Source organism: Rattus norvegicus, chromosome 16 (genome assembly GCF_036323735.1).
Source record: "Rattus norvegicus strain BN/NHsdMcwi chromosome 16, GRCr8, whole genome shotgun sequence".
In the NCBI taxonomy this organism is placed as follows: Eukaryota; Metazoa; Chordata; class Mammalia; order Rodentia; family Muridae; genus Rattus; species Rattus norvegicus.
In genome coordinates this window covers 5,254,586-5,273,104 of record NC_086034.1, presented here as the reverse complement: position 1 = coordinate 5,273,104, position 18,519 = coordinate 5,254,586, and the positions used below count along the sequence as shown (strand labels likewise).

General features: G+C 47.3%; 1 protein-coding gene across 25 annotated transcripts in view; it reads left to right on the top strand.

Moving 5' to 3' along the window:
- Cacna1d (calcium voltage-gated channel subunit alpha1 D) overlaps positions 1-18,519 on the top strand; it is a 293,868-nt gene that overhangs the window by 254,445 nt on the left and 20,904 nt on the right. For 14 of the 25 annotated variants that reach the window (XM_017600059.3, XM_039094434.2, XM_006252590.5 and 11 more), the window contains 10 exons: positions 304-348; positions 758-886; positions 3,878-3,943; positions 4,284-4,375; positions 5,889-6,048; positions 6,605-6,732; positions 6,857-6,953; positions 9,064-9,166; positions 10,714-10,815; positions 15,650-15,780. In XM_017600059.3, coding sequence (XP_017455548.1) covers positions 304-348; positions 758-886; positions 3,878-3,943; positions 4,284-4,375; positions 5,889-6,048; positions 6,605-6,732; positions 6,857-6,953; positions 9,064-9,166; positions 10,714-10,815; positions 15,650-15,780 — 1,053 coding nt within the window. The remainder of the gene's footprint in view (positions 1-303; positions 349-757; positions 887-3,877; positions 3,944-4,283; positions 4,376-5,888; positions 6,049-6,604; positions 6,733-6,856; positions 6,954-9,063; positions 9,167-10,713; positions 10,816-15,649; positions 15,781-18,519) is intronic. The other 11 variants (XM_063275281.1, XM_006252595.5, XM_063275280.1 and 8 more) reach the window with 1 other exon arrangement.

Below are 18,519 nucleotides of genomic sequence, written 5' to 3'. Positions count from 1 at the left end.
GCAAGGAGGTTTCCCTAAACCTGCGTCTTCAGAGACCATGAAGGCATGTACCACAGTCTTTGAGCAGGCATCAGTCATCCAAGACATCCCATCCCTGGGAAGAATTAGTGTGTCCGTGCTTCCGTCCATGGATGTTGTCCACTCCAGCCCAGTTCCAGAGTGAGGCACCGGTATTGTCTGGGGAAGGGAGCGAGCTGTGCTGACCAAAGACACTTAACTACACACTTGTAAAGGGGGGCTGTCTCCTGAGCCATTGCCTCCTTCCTCCGACATTAACACATTTCAATCTTTGATTTCTTAAAGCCATCTGACAGTGAGAATATCCCTCTCCCAACTGCCACACCTGGGGTAAGATCAGGGACTGGTCCCAGGGGCTGGGCCTTCTCCTTGACTTTATTTGACCATGTCGAGTTTTCCACTGGTGTCCTGTATTCTCCATGATCGTCCTTCCAGAACAGTGTCTGTAGTGGTTTGCACTCATCATCCGTGTCCAGTGCTCTCGAGCCGCCCAGCGTTCTCCTCTAACACAGTAGAACACGTGGACATGCATGTGCCGTGTGGATGCCGTTTCCCCCCTAAGCCCTGTGTTGTTAGCATGTGACTTTTTTTCTTTCATATCATGCTTTTTGAGGGGTAAGGCCCTAGAAACGCATCTTCAGTTCTCACCTCTGTCACCTTTGCGTCCGTTGCTGTTTTTCTGAAAGTGTCGCATGTTCTGCTTTCCACTGGGTCTGACCTCTCCGTGATAACCCTTCAGAACTCTGAAGAGAGCAATAGAATCTCCATCACCTTTTTCCGTCTTTTCCGAGTGATGCGGTTGGTGAAGCTTCTCAGCAGAGGGGAAGGCATCCGGACTCTGCTATGGACCTTCATTAAGTCCTTCCAGGTAAGAGCAGCCTAGGCCTTCACTCTCTGTCCTTGACAGCATCTGTAAGGCAGAGATGGTCCTCCTCCCGGGAGAGAGCTCTCTCTGTGTAAACACAGAGATTATGGGAGACCAAGCAAAAGGCAGAGATAAGACCCTGAGAGTCAGAGATCGGCGACATTTTCCGTACAGGAGAAATGTAAACCTCAGGAGCTTCTGATTGCCCAAAATGTCCAGCAACAATGGCGTCCTAGGGAGGGAAGGTCACTACAGACTCCCCGAAGCTTGGCAGCCTGTTATGGTGTCGTGATCTAAGTAACTTATAAAATAAAGCATTTAATTGGGGCTTATTTACAGTTTCAGAGAGTGAGTCCGTGATCAGCATGGCAGGAAGCACGGAAGTAGGATGGCAGGAATGGGTGCTAGAAAAGTAACTTAAAGCTCCCATCTTCATTGCAAGTTATAGGCTGAGAGAGACAGACATATAGAGATATAGACACATAGACACATAGACTGGGCCTGGCCCCAAGCCCAACCCCAGGGACACACCTTCTCCAACAAGGCCACACCCCCTAACCCTTCCCAAACAGTATTCAAACATATGAGTCAATGTGGTCATTGTTCTTCAAACCAGCACATAGCCTTACCTCTCTTAGATGGATTCTCTACTTACACCAGGCTACTGGGTGCTTGGTAGAATTGAGAGTTTAGTTCATCTAGGTTTCTACCAGGCCTTATTGGACACCTATGATTCCATAGGTTGGTTCTAGTCCATTTGAGAGCAGAGCCAGCTTCTCCTTTGCCGTCTGGTGCCTGCTGTAGACATTCTGCTTGTCTAGACCGAATCCGTTGAGGGTGAAGAATAAATACAGATGCGTAATCAAAGGCACAATCATGTAGGGAATTCATGGCCATGCCTTTCACTTCTTCATCAGCTGGTTTCATTCATGATTCAAATGTTATGTGAACAAATGAAGATATATAAAGAAAAAAATTCAAGTTTCCCCCCCTAATACCCTATGGGATAACAAGTAGAAAATTCCAGTGTTTGTTGTTTTTTGTTTGTTTGTTTGTTTTTTAAGTAGGGAAAAGGGAAAGAGATGGCCTTGAGGGAAAGGAGAAGACAAAGGCTCACAGGAAGGAAATTACAGTCCTGTTAAGGAGGATAGAGACTGAGGAAGAAGGGTGTGGCTCAGGAGAGACAGGCCAAGCGCCATAGGCAAGAGAACCAGTGTGTGGCCAAGTCCTGCAGTCCTTTGTGGTTACTCCAAGTTCCAGAGATGAGCTGCTAGGATAACGGAATACATTCTTGTAAAGCAATCTTGGGTCTTGGTGAAATTATTAAACTTAAAAAAAAAAAAACAAACCAGTAGGTAAAGAAGCCATGTGACAGAGTAGTGGTTTGCCCTGAGACAGTTGTCCAGCACAGTCCTCAAACATTTGGATGTCTAGGAAGAAAGTGCAAAGTTTCTCAGGAGCTCAGTAGTTCCCTTGGGGAGCTTTTGTGGGGAGAATAGCCCTGTGGGACCCCAGTAAGCACTCCATCGGTGAGCATAGTGGGCCAGGCTGCACGTCCCAGAGCTCCAAACCTGTCCTAGACAGGTGAGAAAGGCCCACTCTAGTCAGCTGTGCTTGGAATTAAGCCCAAGAGCCTAGGCAGCCCTGTGCTACCATACACATAGATGCGTGTGTCGTCTGTGGTGATGCTGAAAAGCCACGTGGGAACACGGGGTAAGAGGACTTGTTTTGTGATCTGGCCAGACACATATACTTGCTTGTGTGCTTTTAAAAGAACCCTGTGCTTGTGAGGATCTGCCAGCTTCCTTTCTTCCGGGGCCCAGCCTGTGAGCTTGTAGCTGTTTTCAGATGGGCACATGGTCCAGCATTGAAGACAGTCTCAGACACAGCGAAGTGCACCCGAGTTCTATTAAGGAAAAGCAGCTCAGTAGTTCCCTTGGATCGATTTAACCAAGAGTAACCCCCGAGTTTGAGGTCTCCATGTTTCTCCCAGTCTTTCATCTGTCTGTTGTCTGTAACTGCTGCTTTGTCTGTGGTACACATCTGGTCTGTCCCCGTGTCTTGTCATCCCTAAGGCTGACTGATGGCTCACCGCCCCTAAGAGAGGGAGTGTTCCTCTGTTTTTACTGAGCAGCGTAGAAAGCATCACTTACAAAAGGCATGAGGCATCGCTTTGCAGAAAATTTTAAGAGTTTTACAAGAGATCGAGTCGTTTACATCAGACCCCAACAGCACTCAATACTGCAGGCAGGCCCTCACTTAACACACACACACACACACACACACACACACACACACACACACACACTGCTTTTCAGGTCAGGGGCATAGACGAGTCCATAACTTATCATTGTTGTGCATTATCTTAAGTTGTAAAAGCTTATTACATAGAAAGACAAGTAAGGTCGGTTGATACATTGTTACCTTAAAGACAAGTTAAACAAACAGACTGCGTGCACAGCAGGATTAAGGGCCAAGAGACCTCAAGGTGTACTAAGGCAGAACTTGCCCGCTCTTTGAATGTAAGGGATATTTTCATAAAATGTATCACTGATGGTGCATTTTAAAGTGTTTTTGCATTCTTAAATGGCTTTTGACCCTCTGGCTCAGTCATTAAAGTCCTTAAGGTCTCGCGGCAAGGAAAACCAGAACGAAGGTTATTTTGCGTGAGGAAGTTTCTTGGCTGTTCTACAACCGCTCCCTGATACAGGGCAGATGGAAGCTGTCAGGGAATCCGGTATTTTAGGAAGATTTGGTCAAGCAGAGTTTTCTGAAGGATATAGAGTTCATTTAAAACTCACTGAACTCTACATGCCTATAGGGGAACATATTTAGGGTCAGCACAGTGCCTGCCCACACTTTGTAATTCTAGGTATGCAGGTGCACGGGTCCCTAGGAGTGGAGTACTGGTGCTAGGCTGGGCCTCGTGGGTTGTTGATCAGGTACAAGCACAGGTATGGGACACCCACCAACCTGGTCCTCTGTGTCCTGCAGGCACTCCCATATGTCGCCCTCCTCATTGCCATGCTCTTCTTCATCTACGCCGTCATTGGCATGCAGGTAAGTGGCAGCTGCTGTCCCCTCACAGTCCCTACTTAGGCCAAATGCCTTGGCTACCAAGAAGATGAGATAGACCACTACCAGACTCCCATTATAGAGCTGGTGCTCAAAGACGCAGCGGGAGCATATTGGGCTAGCACCTGTCCCCACCAACACACCGACCATGTCTCAGGACAATGAACTAGGTGAGGAGACCTGCCTGTCGTTCTACCTCTCAACAGTGCTGCCTGCCCTCGGCGATCAAGTCTCTCACCACACGAACCTTGGGAGACCATTCAAGATCCAAACTGTAGTAATGACAAAAATCTGATTTTGCCCTCTAAATGACTTCCTCTTCTAGATGTTTGGGAAGGTTGCCATGAGAGATAACAACCAGATCAATAGGAACAACAACTTCCAGACGTTTCCCCAGGCAGTGCTGCTGCTCTTCAGGTGACTGGGTCCTCAGGGTTGGGGTAGTGTGGGGTTCCTAGAGTCTGAACTTGGGGTCATGCTTGCTCTTGGTCCCGTTATCTCGTGATGAACTTGCTTTGTTGTTCTTGCTCAATACTTGTTACTTATTTTGTTTTGAAACAGAATCTCACTCTGTAGCCCAGGTTGGCCTGGAACTTACTCTGTAGTCCAGGCTGGCCTCAAATCATGACAGTCTTCCTGCCTCAGCTTCTCAAAGTGCTGGGGTTATATGTTCACTAATATCAGCCGTCTTACCCCTTTAAGAACATTATTATTGTTTCATATGTACGTGTGAATGTGGTGTGTGTTCAGGGTGGACATGTCACTGTGTGCATGTTGAGATCAGAGGACAAATGTGTGGAGTCAATCTTCCTTCATTTTCATAGAGGTTCTAGGGATCAAACTCAGGTGTATTGGGCTTGCACAGCAAATACCTTTTACCGACTGACCCATTTCACTGGCCCCAATTTTGGATTCTTAAACAGAACTAGCATTTCAGTTAGAGAGGAACTGACTGCACTGTTAAAACTGCTGGAAGTCATTCAGATTGTCACTGACACTTAGACCACCAGAGAAAAATTGTAGGATAAATATGTATGCGTAAGTACTCATTGAAGAGTACCCCAGAATACATCCAGGGAAACAGAAACACAGTGGAAACATGGGAATTTGTAATTCCCAAAGTTAACCTATAAGCACTATATGCCCAAGAATAAGGTGACTTCCTGGAATGCTGGGAATTGTAGTTCTTGGGAAATAACAAAGACTCATTGGAAAGTATTGAGGCCTATAAGTTAGTCCTTAAAACCCCATGCAGCACTATGGCTCTAGGCCATTTCAGCTGGTGCATTCTGGCCAATGGTCCTGACCAAAGTCAATCTCTTGGTCAGTATTTAATTTAAAATTTAATTTTTAATAAAGGCTTGCTTTAAATTTGGCCCCAAATGGTACTGTTGTTTTTTTCTGGTGAATCACAGGATTAACATATTGGAGCATTGTAGCCTCACATTTTATTATAAGATTGGTTTTAATCCCAGCTAATTTAACTTTGCAAACAATCTTCCTCACCATGAGAGAACTTTCTAGAAACAAGGAAGCAATATCTAATGACCCCAGTAACTGTAACAATTCATTTATAATTTAGGTGGTTTCCAACTCTTTCCTTTCAACAGAATTAATCAGGACTAATCATTAAATAATTGTAACAGGAATGTTTAAAGAAGAGACAAGAAAAATGAATATCCATTCCATACAGAATTGCAACAGATATTGTATTATAAATTGTATTATAAATTGTACTATAAATTGTATTATACCAGGGCTTCTAAGTAGCCAAATTGTATCTATAGGGCTTCTAGGCTGTCAGTAATCCAGATGGCATTGCTACCGTTACATACAATTTGCACAAGTTAAGAATTTTCCTCTCAAATGTCTAACCCATCATTTCCTTGCCCCTTCCCCTAATTAAAGCCCTTTCTCTTCATTTAAACAGGTGTGCAACAGGGGAGGCCTGGCAGGAGATCATGCTCGCCTGCCTCCCTGGGAAGCTGTGTGACCCGGACTCAGATTACAACCCAGGAGAGGAATATACTTGTGGGAGCAACTTTGCCATTGTCTACTTCATCAGCTTTTACATGCTCTGTGCGTTCCTGGTAAGCAGTCTTGGTAACCCCCTTCTCCATTTACAGAACTGCTGTAGCATTTGAGGGTCAGACCAGTAACACCCTGCCCTGTTGTAATTCTTTGAGGCAGTTGGCATCCTCTGGGCCCTACCAGGCGGATGTTTGTTTTGCTTAATCCGCCACGTGTCCCTGCCATCTGGGATGGGTTGGGTGCTCACTGATAGGCTGGGGTAATTTCCAGCCAACCTTGTTACTGAAGGCTGCTGTTTTCCTTTCTAAAATATCAAAGGCACTGTAGTGGCTTTAAGTGCCTCCAAAGTGTGAGCTGTCTCTTGCTGCAATTAAATTATAAGATTACAGTGTGCTTCAGGGTACCAGCTAATGCACCCACCCACCCCCTATTGATTGTGTGCCAAGCCATCTGGTCAGACTCCTGCCCTTTCCTTGACTATTTTCCAGTGAGACAATATTATGGCTTGCCTCTGCAACCTGGATACGTGGGCTCCAATATTCCATGCCCTGCAGTTAGGAGGCAGATTAACAGTGCAAGGGACCCTCCCACCACCCTCCTGATTCACTTTTCCAGATCATCAACCTCTTCGTGGCTGTCATCATGGACAATTTTGACTATCTGACGAGGGACTGGTCTATTCTGGGGCCTCACCACTTGGACGAATTCAAAAGAATATGGTCTGAATATGACCCCGAGGCAAAGTAGGTTGACGACCACCCATCCGGCTTTCGAGAGTTCTTTGGGAATGCCGGTGGTGATTTCTCCGGGGTGGCGGTGGTAGACTGAAAGCTCATTTGGGGACCTCAGGCCGTGCTTTGCTTCCAGGGGAAGGATAAAACACCTTGATGTGGTCACTTTGCTCCGACGTATCCAGCCTCCCCTGGGATTTGGAAAGTTGTGTCCACACCGAGTGGCGTGTAAGGTGAGTGTCCTGCCATCCGACACTGAAGGACAACCTAGTCGCTGTGTTGTTCAGCGCACACATACGCTAGTCTACATTTGCCAGGCCTTTTCTAAGGCATCGGACATGTAGAGATAACATTTTCTGCCTTGGCCGCACCCTCCAACTCGTAACCCTTAGAGTTCTGTCAGAGGTAATAATAGGATGAAGGGAATACAATAATCTGTCACCAGGTCAGACGTCTGAGGAAATGACATTTAGGCCAGTGGCTGTGAATGTCGTATAGCAAGTGCCAAGTCCCAGGGTTGATCCCCACCACCACTAAATCCATAATAAAAAACAGAGGAGACATAGGAGTCCGTCAGAGTCAGGGTTTCTTGGAAAGGAGAGTCCAGACAGAAGCCGGAAGAGGACAAGCCTGAGACCGGCCAAGAGCAAGGCATTGGATAAGCATCTGACTAGAACAACAGAGCAATTGGCAGAGGCCTCCGTCCCTAAGCTGATTGAATAACCTGACCACACCGACTCCTGCGGAGAATGATGGAATTCTACGTCACCATCTCAGAGTTGATCGTGTTAACATGAAGCAGACTTGAGGAAGTAATTGCATGGGACCGTCAGGATGTGGGCAGCAGGGATGGGGAGTGAGGCACGGGCAGCATGGAGATGACCTGAGGAAGTACGGTGGTTCCCTGCTGCCGGGTAAGGAGAGGGGAATGAGAAAGAACCAATCTAGCCCCTGACTTGGCGATGGTAGACATTCGACCCTAGCTTTAGCCAATAAAATGTTAATTTGGGGTTTTTGTTTTGTTTTATTTTTGAGTTAGGGACATATTGTGTAGCACTGGCTAACCTGGAATTACGTATACAGCATCCCCAGTCCAAGAGATCAGCCGGTCTCTACCTTCCAAGTGCTAGGATTGGAGGACTACGCCACCATGCCCAGCTAGAAGTTTTTTTTTAAATTAACACTGTTTAATTAACACTTATCGTGTGTCAGGCACATAAATCTTTGTGCGTATGATCTACTTCAGTCCTCACAAGGCCTGTCAGCCTGCCCTGATGACTGGAACCCAAAGAGGGTGTCCCTTACCCCAAGTTCTTCTGCAAATCTCCCTGATGCTGGTGTGAGAGGTACCTGGAGGGGGAGGGGAGTGGGAAGTATTGATCTACTCTAAAAGACCAAGCCTTCAGAGAAGCCATGGAGACCTCCCTGAGCTAGCACATGCTGTTCTGGCTCTAGAAACTTTCTGAGAGGACAGTCATGAGTTCCACTGGGTGACAGGCTCAAGTCCCGTGCCTGGCCCATGGATCTGCTGTGTTATCTAATTATCATAAAGTCCTGAAGGATGTACCTAGAGGTCACAAAGAGCTAACTAATGAAGCATGAACACATGGACAATGAAACTTAATTATTTAACATTAAGTAGCATCCGATTGTCAACATTTATGTTTCACGGTTGAACTTCGAACTTTGTTATCCCAGGTTCTTCACAGATGTTAGGTTGTATCTGTCAGCATTCTCCAGAGAAATAGGATGATGGGGTGACTCTGGGCCTATATATGTGTATGTCTGTATGCGTGACCATTGTATAGCTGCCCATGTATAGATGTACACACACACGGGCATATACAAGAAAAGGTTTATTAGGTGATATGGGCACATGTGATTTTGAAGTTCCACAGTCTGTCATCTCCTAGTGGGAGACTCAGGATATCTGTGGTACATTTCAGTCAGCAGTAGACTGACTCTGACTAGCTCTACCTGAAATGGACAGGCAAAAAGAAAAGCCAGTCTTTTCCCACTTTTTCTTGTCCTGCGGTTGAATAAAGGCTACCTACTTTTACAGGCATCTGCTTTACTTAGGTCATCAATTCAAATGACAGTCTCTCCCAGAACACCCTCACGGGTAGACCTAGACATGATATTTAGCCCAATGTCTGAGCAACCCATAGACAAGTTATGTGGTACCTATAATTAGCATCTTAGAGATGCTCCCAGATGACCATTGAGTTGAAGTGAGGGTAGCCTCGAGCATGAACGGGGAGTAAACAGAGCATGAACATCAAAAGGGAGCACGGCTGTTGTGGACTATCTGCATTCTCGTGAGGAACTCTTTTTCATTCACAGAGATTGGTCGCCATGAACATGCCTCTCAACAGTGATGGGACAGTCATGTTCAATGCAACTCTGTTTGCTTTGGTACGGACGGCTCTCAAGATCAAGACTGAAGGTAAGCACTGCCTGGAAGCAGGAAGCAGGGCAGGCATCAGGAGAGGGAGATACACACGCACATGCGCACACACACACACACACACACACACACACACACACACTTTGGTTCTCTTTGGGCTTTCTCTTGATTAATGGGATGCATCAGGAAAGGATGTGAATGCAGGGAAAACATCTCCGTCTGACCAGTCGATCACCATCCTTTATCGTTTATGTTTTCCCTTCTGTCCCACAGTATCTGGAGTTGACACATCACACTGTTTCCTGTACTGCAGGAGAAACAGGCAAGGGATTGGGGCATAGACAGAAACCACAAAAATCCATTCCTGCTTTTCTTCTCCAACATCAGTAAGGCAGCTCGCTGTTCCAAGCAGTGGCTTCTGTTCCATAAAAAGGAACCATATGCAAAGATGCCAGGGAACGTTGTGTGTAGACTGGGTATTGTGTGTGCACACACACATACAACATGGTTAGCATGTGGGAGCGCGAGCAGGTCCACATCTCAGCCTTGCTCAAACCTGGCTGGGCAGGCAGTACCTCTGGGGTTGGCTCAGAGGCTTCATTGTAGGAGACATGGAGAGCAGGTGCTGCAAAGGCTGGAGAGTGAACTGAGGTGAGGAAGCAGAGGCCTTGCAGAGAGGCAAGAAGGGAGATGAGAGAAGACAGGGGAGACATACTTCCAGTGGGAACACAGGTGTTTGTCACAACACTGCAGTTCTACCCAGCAAAACTAGCCACTGCTCACCTAGCATTTGCTGCTTATGCCACAAACAAGAATCATTAAGCATCCCGGAAGGGAGGAGGGTCCTACATGGTGATGTATCAGTAGAAAAGACAACCATCAGATGGAGAGGAGTCAGGATTACGAGGGCAGAGGAAGTACCTACAGCAGGGCTTGAGATGATGAATCTTATTTTGGTAAAGTTTATCATGTAGGAACAAAGGCAGGATTGGGGGGCTTGGTAGAGATGGGGTGAAGGAGGAAGAATGAGAGAAAGAAGAGGAAGAGGATGGAGGTGAACAGGAAGAGGAGGAGGAAGAAAATGGAGGAGAAAGAAGAGTAGAATGAGGAGAGAGAAGAGGGATGAAGGGAAAAGGGGAGGAGAAAGAGAGGAGGAAAAATGGAAGAAGGGGAGGATGAGGAGAGGATGGCGGGAGAGAAAGGAGGAGAGAGAGGAAGAGGGGAATGACGGGAGGAAGAGGTAGAGGCCGAGGAGGAGGAGACGGCAGCAGAGGCAGGCGGTTGCCTTCTGGTCTGGGAGCCAAGGGAGGAGCATAGGTCCTATCTGAGGTAGGTTGTTATGGCAGCAGGGTGTAGCTCATGAATCCCATGTGGAGATGATCATCTCCCAGTGGTGGCTTGGTAAATGCTTCTGAATATAGGAAAAGTATTTGCCGCTCGCTGTGGAGAGCCAAAGGGGAAGGTTCTGTCAGAAGGCAATACAAGGACCCAGCACCATAGTGAGAGGACAGGAGAGCACTGGGCCTCAGACACAAGTCTGGTCTGTGCAGTGTCCACACACCTCTCTTCTTGCCTTTTGGATTCAGGCAACCTGGAGCAAGCTAATGAAGAGCTCCGCGCTGTGATAAAGAAAATCTGGAAGAAGACAAGCATGAAGCTACTTGACCAAGTTGTCCCTCCAGCTGGTGGTCAGTGTAATCTATTTCCCAAGTCGTTCTTGAGCAAGGAATTAGCTTCAGTGGCAAGACCTCCAGACAGCCCAGAGAGGAAGTGCAGGACTCTTTCCCAGACCAATAGGGTGTGAGGCCCACAGCTAAAGGAGCCCATTGATTTCACCCGAAAATATTTGGGGTGATATGAAGAAAGTCAAACCAAAGAGGGGCTCCAGTGGGGAGGAATCCAGACCCCGTGAGGCTAGAGCAGGGTTTTTGCTGTCATAGACAAGTCAACGGAAGAGGATATGACAGCACTCACAAAGCGAAAAGCTTGTACTGTCGCCCCAAAAGAAGTATTTAAAACTAGTCTATGGTCTTAAATATCTCAAGATAAATGGGTAGTTTTCAGAAAAGAATACTTCTAAAGTAATTTCAAGAAGACCGAATTTCCCACTGTAGTCACCAAGGACGTCCTTTAATGAGGTTTAGAGGTAGAACTAACAAGCATGTTTATTTATTTCCTTTCGTTATTTATCACAAATTAACTGACTAAACATTTAGAGTTTGCATATATATAATATCTCTCTATATTATATATATATACACTGTTTCTCTATTTTTGTTTAAATACTTGTGGACATTGAAGTGAGATGGTTATTTTCCAACTGTTTTGTTTCAAGTTTTAAAAGTGCAGAATCTCCTTACCTGGTGCCCCATCTCCTAGCTAACCCTGGCCTGGAAGCGCAGTAAACATCTGGTATGTTTTATAACCAGTACAACTCTACTAGGGCGGCATGGTTCAGATTCCGAAGCCGAATCCAGCGTCCAGACTGTGAGAGCCTGCGGCTCCCGAGGGCCCGACGGAGCCAGGCACTAGCCCGTTCTGCCTCTTAGTAGGCTTGGCCTTCATCAGTGATTTGGGTCACCCATAGCTGGCCTAGCCACTGGCTCAACTCTGGGAAAATGGCTCAGAAGGGAATGACCAAGATGGCGGGAACTCCCACCTCAAGACCCCCAACTCCCCGACCTGATTCTGCACTTTTAAAACTCCTCTCGGTTTCCGCTCTTTTCCTTTCAGCTGCACATCCCAGTGGTCGCATGGCTTAGGTGAACCGCTTCTTAAAGAATGTTGTAACACTGTGCTTGAGCTTCCTCTGCAGCCTCCATTCCTCTCAACTCCCAGAATATTCTGAAGCAATTCTGTTTCAGGGCGGTGGCATGGAACAGAGTTATCTCTTGCCAACTGGATTCCCCTCCGTTGTTTGTGGAACTGCAGATGCATTATCCAGAATAGCAGGCTGTGCCTGTCTGTGTGTAAACCTTCCACACACTAGCCCAAGACACTCACCTCTCTCCTCTTCCAACTCTGTCTCTTTGGAAACACCACCCTCATAGTGGCCCGTCTGATGCCCACAGCAATAGCCCTCCTCACATGGGGTGTGTTTCAAGTGTCACCCAGATCACTGTAGTGACACTCCATTTCTTTTCATCTTACTAGGAAAAAGAATAGTTCAGAATTTGGCTCATGATCCAAACTCTCTTCTTTTGAAAAACTGACCAACATTTATCTCTACTAAACTTTTCAAGAAGGATGAACATACACATAACACACACACACACACACACACACACACACACACACACACACACACACACTCTGGGGTCCGGTGGTTCTCTCTGTTTCTTTACATGGTTTGGGGGTTTAGGATGATAGATATTCATCTATTCTCCCATGTAATGCCAGCGAAGAAAGAACTAGAGTCTTAGGAGGAGCTAGAATGCTCCAGAAGTTTCTATAGTGCCCAGTGTTATACCTGCTTTTCTACCTTACATATCACATAAGCACATTGTCACCAAAGGGGACCACACAGCACCTTCAGGCCTTGGTGGATAGCTCTGAGTTTGGTTTTAGTGTCTACCTACCTACCTATCTATCTATCTATCTATCTATCTATCTATCTATCTATCTATCTATCTATCCATCCATCCATCCATCTATCTATATATCTATTTATCTACCTACCTACCTACCTACCTACCTACCTACCTACCTACCTACCTATCTATCTTCCAGTGGACCAATGGTTCCCAATCTTTCCCTTATTATGGCACACTTAAGAAATGACACCTTGGGACAGATGGGTGGTTCCAAGCCTTAGTGTCCCCCATAGTATAATGTGGTTAGAGGACAATACAATGAGCTGCCTGTGTCCTTGGGGGTGCTCAGGAGACACCATAACTGGATGAGGGAGCAGAGCTGGATGCTTGTCTGGGCAGCTTTGCCACTGGGATACAATCTGAGCTGCTCATCATGGGCTTGCCGGAAAGGAACCCACTGTGGAAGCCATGCCGGGAGCATCTTTTTCTCTAGTGTCTGTCTGCAGTCTGACCCCTGCTTGTCATGGGGCTGAGATGTCTCAGCTTGGAATCTTACCTGGGTTCTCAGTGCTCCCTTGTTATCTCTACCAGGTCATGGACTTCCCCCTTTCTCTTTAGAAGCTTCTTTCCCTTGGAGAGCCTCCTTCCTTTGGAAACTCCTTCTTCAGCCATATCTCTGGTTCCTTGGTACCCTATGTGTCTTCCTGTCCTACTGATACAAGATGGCTTCCCCACATCTATTGCTTCTCTCTGTTCCTTTCCTGTCCTGATCAAGCTTTAGCTATTCTTGTCCTTAGGAGCTCTTGTTCAGGCCAGGTCTCTTGGTCCTCCTGCGTTATCTCAGTAGACATAACCATGTCACCCTCTAGTCCTGCCCTGCCACTCTAAAGTAGAAAGGATGGCTGGCACTTCTTATATTAGAAAATCCTGGTATAAAGTAATGTGAGCCTCTATATTGAGTCAGGGAGTTTCCCAGGGCTTAGGGGACCCTGAAGTACAAAAACTATCAGTGTTGTTGAAGGCAGCATAGGTTCTGGACTTCTTGGGCACACTGGCCCAGCAACCACTGACCTATTTGGAAAGAGCTAGAAAGGCCAGGGCAGGTTTATACCACCAGAATTGCACTGAAAGGAAAGCAGGGATTGGGTATGGCCAGAACCAAGCTCTCTGTAGAGAGGTAAAGTTGGAGGAGGAGAGGGCCCTGGGCTCAGGCCTTGGCCAATTGACCTGGGCCAGTCGTGTAACCTCTCCCTCTCTAAGAAGAGTGAGGAGCAGAGTTGATATGTAGAAGTTATGAGACACACAAGGAGTTTGGACTGGGCTTGGCCACCCCCAGATACCCAGCCATGGTGTCTATCTGTGGTTGATGGATGAAGTGAGCAGAAGCTAGAGACATGAGCTTTGCACTCCGAATATCTTGGCTCGCCTTCCTACGGATGGCGCCTTCCTACGGATGGCGCCGTACTGGATGGCGTAGGTGAATCAGCCGTCAGTCCGGGAGCTGCGCGTTCAGATCAGCACAGAGCCCCAGGTTTCTTCAGTATCTCCTCCATCACCAGGGCTTCCTTGGCTCGAGCTAAGGAGGAACATAACATTTCTCAAGGCCAGTTCCTCCCAAAAACAGACTGTACAATAATCCTAGGCAGCTTCTGGCAGGAATGGCTGGAGAACCTCCCCCAAGTGGCCCAGAATCCCCCAGATGGGAACCATAAACCAGCCATACCTCCCATGAGCACTAAGTAAAACCCACCAAGGTTGTATTCATGGATAAAGCGGATCCCAGTGACCCCAAGCCTCCTATGTTCCAGCTTCCATTTCAGTGAGTGGTACTCTTGGCTTGGTTTGAAGTGGTGACTCCTGTCATTGTAGGGCACGTGACATGAGGATAGCCTACACCTGGGTTGGGGTGCTTTATGCCTCTTCTATTAAACATCTTTAGTTCTTCTGACAGGGAACTCCATTTTATAGGGGAGAATGCAAGCTCACCTAGGTTGATCCTCTTGTCCCCAATCCACGTGGCTCTTGCAGGGAGGACTTGACCTGAGTACCTACAACTCCTCAGCCCCTACAGGTCCTGCCAGGTGTCCTAGAATCCTTAACACAGCTCTACATAGGCTAGGCTGCCAATGGAGCCTTGCCACTTTCTACCCAGAAGACCTCAGCACCCTACAGATCTGGTGGCATCAACCTTGCGGGGCAGGGGACACAGGTTACCCCGACATGTTCACAGTGGTTTACCATGAGACAGTCAGAGCTTCTATTCTGCGTCATGCATCACCTTCAAAGTCGTCAGCAGAGTCCTGATTCCCCAGTGATACGTGTTGGAGGTTGTTTCTGAACAGAGCAGAGATAAAGCCTGCTCATCGCTGAAGTTAGTTGGAACTGTCACTGAAATGCAGACATCCAGCCGTTCTGAATTCCAAACCACAAAACGGCCTCAGAGCTTTATTGGCAGAGAATGGGGGAGCGTGCGAGAGCTGGATCTGCAGTCTCTGTTCCGACCTTCCTCTCCTTCCAAGCTCATCCGTCACCTTTCTAGGTCTCCCATCTTGTGACATAGGGATCTGGATGCTTAATTGCACTTGATGCTTACGGTAATTACACATGCAAATCTCTATGCACAGGGTGGAAAAAAAAACGTGGCCCGCGAGGCCTTTCTGTTTCGTAATGTTTATTTTAAGTAAATAACCAAGGTGGCGTTTCCATACCGTTACTAATATGCTGCTCTATTTAACTCGTGAGAAGTAGACGTTACTTTCTGCAACTTTGAGGATCAGTTTACTTAACTGACTCTAGCTTTGAGCCTTAACTGCTTTGCAAAGCTTTGCTTCCTGCTAGACTGAGCAACCCGTGTTCTAGAGGCCGACAGACAGCCCAGTGCCTTCTGTGCACTGTCCCACCCCACCCCTGCCCCAGCCAGAAGTGAGGGTTTAGGCTCTTGGTCCAAATGTGCTGATTCGGGAGAGCTGTGTCTGGTCTCTCCGTTTAGATGATGAGGTAACCGTGGGGAAGTTCTATGCCACTTTCCTGATACAGGACTACTTTAGGAAATTCAAGAAGCGGAAAGAGCAAGGCCTGGTGGGGAAATACCCTGCGAAGAACACCACGATCGCCCTACAGGTGAATGGCCCTCTTGTCTGTTCTCTTCTCACTAACAATTTCACCAGCTTTAATTCGAAGTGCTAGAGAGCTGACTATTCGTGGTTGAGCAGTGCCACAAGGATTTTCTTTAAACTGAGATACTGCACACTGCCCCCCCTCTGTGGACTAGCCATTTCCGGGCCACAAGGTAAGTACTACCCTCTTACCGCCTTCTCCGGTGAGCCTTGCACCTGCCCTCATCTGGTACGTGTGCAAAGCACTCAGGACAGCCATGACGGGAAAGGAGTGAATGTCACCTCACACCCTAGCTACCCGGGCCTTCTCCAAAGGCAGCATCCACGAGGCAGGCCCCACCCCATCCCACCCCCATAATCCCGGGCTCAGGGTTCGGCTGCCCAGAAAAACAGCTTTCCATCAGAATGCAAGTGCTTTGTTTTGCTTCTGTTTGTTTCTTATGCCACGGCTTGTCAGTTTTTGGTCCATTTCAATAACATCCATCACTCCCTAGTGCGTGCTGTGTGTGTGTGTGTGTCTGTGTGTGTGTGTGTGTGTGTGTGCATGTGTGTGTGTCTGTGTGTGTGCATGTGTGCGTGTGTATGTGTGCTGTGTGTGTGTGTGAGTGTGTATGTGTGTGTGCACATGGTGTGTCTGTCTCTGTGTGCTATCTCCTGATGGCAGTGAGGCCCACTGTGCAAGTGTCACATCCATAGGCCAGTCTTTGACCCATCTCCCTTTTTCCAACTCAGGACCCATATACACACACATGCATGCACACACGCACACACGCACGCACAGGCTACCCCTGCCAGGACCCTAGAGTGTGAGTGTGGCATCTAGAAATATCTGGTCCAATCAGGGGCTAGGCATCCAAAGGCAGTAGAATCCCAGAGATGCCTAGAGCTCTGGGTGGACAGCAGGCATGAAGAAGCGAGGAAGCATGCTAGACCTTGCAGGCAGGGGAGCTAGGGAAGGTGGCTTAGGGGGGGCTGGTGTTTAAAGAGGGCTGGGGACAGAACTCAGGAGAAGAGAAAGGGGAAGTACAGAGGTTGGCAAGCTGTCACCAAGTCCTGTCACCATGCTCTCTGGAGTGCCTTAAGTCTATCACAAAGAAAGACATTTTCCTTGTGGTTTGAAAAGTTGGCATGAAAACAACCTTGACACCCAACAGGGGTTCTCACAGTTCTTGGATGTGGCCTCATAGGTGTCGATAAGGTACAACTTGGGACAGTCACGTACTGTGCTCGAAGAGCAAATCCCCAGCACTGTTGTGTGTTCAAAGGGGTGACAACTGTGGAAGCGAAGGCCTGACTGCCATCTTGCTGTGAGAGACTTTGAAGAAGGATAATGGGGAATGTTGGGGGCGTTTGTACATCTCAGGTTGGTAGGTGACCTCGTGGACAGTGACCAGCTGACTCAGGGTGAGGTCCCAGGTCTGGAGGTGGGGATAGCACGCTGGTGCGACAGGTGGATACCCGCACCTATTAAAGCCAGTCTGTGTTCTTTCGCTCCCTGATCATGTGACCTTTTGGTAATGAGTGATGGGCTTAGCCATTTGGCTCACTGTATCGCAGAACAGAGGCTCTTTCAGCCTCCTGCTGAACTGGTTTGCAAAAAATGACAGCTCTAACTCTAAGAGTAATACGGTTCACAAGTAGCCTCGGATGACAAAAACTAAAAAGTCCAGTTTGCAAACTTGAGTAGGTCCCTGGTTTATACCTTCCTGGTGGCAGCGTTACTAGGATGGCCACTAGCAGAGAACTGGTGTGCACTGAAGGTTGTCCCCCCTCACATGACCTTCTGCCCCATAGAAGAGGCTGGCTGGATCTCTGACTTCTCTGGGTATCCTCTACCTACCTGGAATGACTTGCTGCTCTAGAAGTGTAGTTGACGGGATCAAAACTTGTCTTTCTAAAGGGGACTTGACCTCTTTTACACCTAATGTCACAGTTTGTAGCAGTCAGTTTGTCTCTGAGTTAAGAGACTAGTCAGGTCTCAGTGGAGGGTGTGGTTATGCAAACACTTGACGTCTATGAATGGGGGGGGGAGGGGGAATACTTTTTTTGAAGTCCCAAGGCTCACTCTGGTGGCATTGTTTTGATATTCCGAAGTAGCGTACATGACACATGGCTTAAGTCACCGCATTTTGCAGATGGAGTTTTTGGAGCCTTGAGTTGGTGCCAGCAGAATGCTGTAAAGGTTCTGGGTGAGAGACAACCACATTGTGCTAAAACAATACTGAGGGCTTCCTCCCATTTAAGTTTTTCCAGTTCGTTAATCAAAGAAAGAATCTTATTTCATTGGTAGAAGTCAAATATTTCTAGTTAGATGGTATAAATACGTTCTCCTAGGGTTCTATTGAGAATTGAGGCTGGGCCTGTAATTTATATTAAGTACACAGCATAGAAAATTAAGTTGTGTTCATAATCTCGACAGTTAAGTTCTAAAAAGGCATTTGATTCCGAAACAAACATTAAAAATAGAAAGTGTTTGTCTCTTTGATGGATAATTCTAATTACATTTTTGGCTTCCTCTGCTGCAGAAATGGCTTTAAATGTGATTTGTTACCCTCCATTTAATTAGTGCATTTGGAAGCCTCCTTCTTTGCATTGGGAAATATCAAGGGTGGTGTAGCAGTTAAGGAGCCAGGGCCGGTCATAGGAGGAAGGCACTGCCTGCAGCTAGGAGGAAGGTGCATCCTTGAGACAGCTGCCTAGGGTGGACTTGCCTGGTTGAGAAGGAAGCAGTACGCTTCTGACA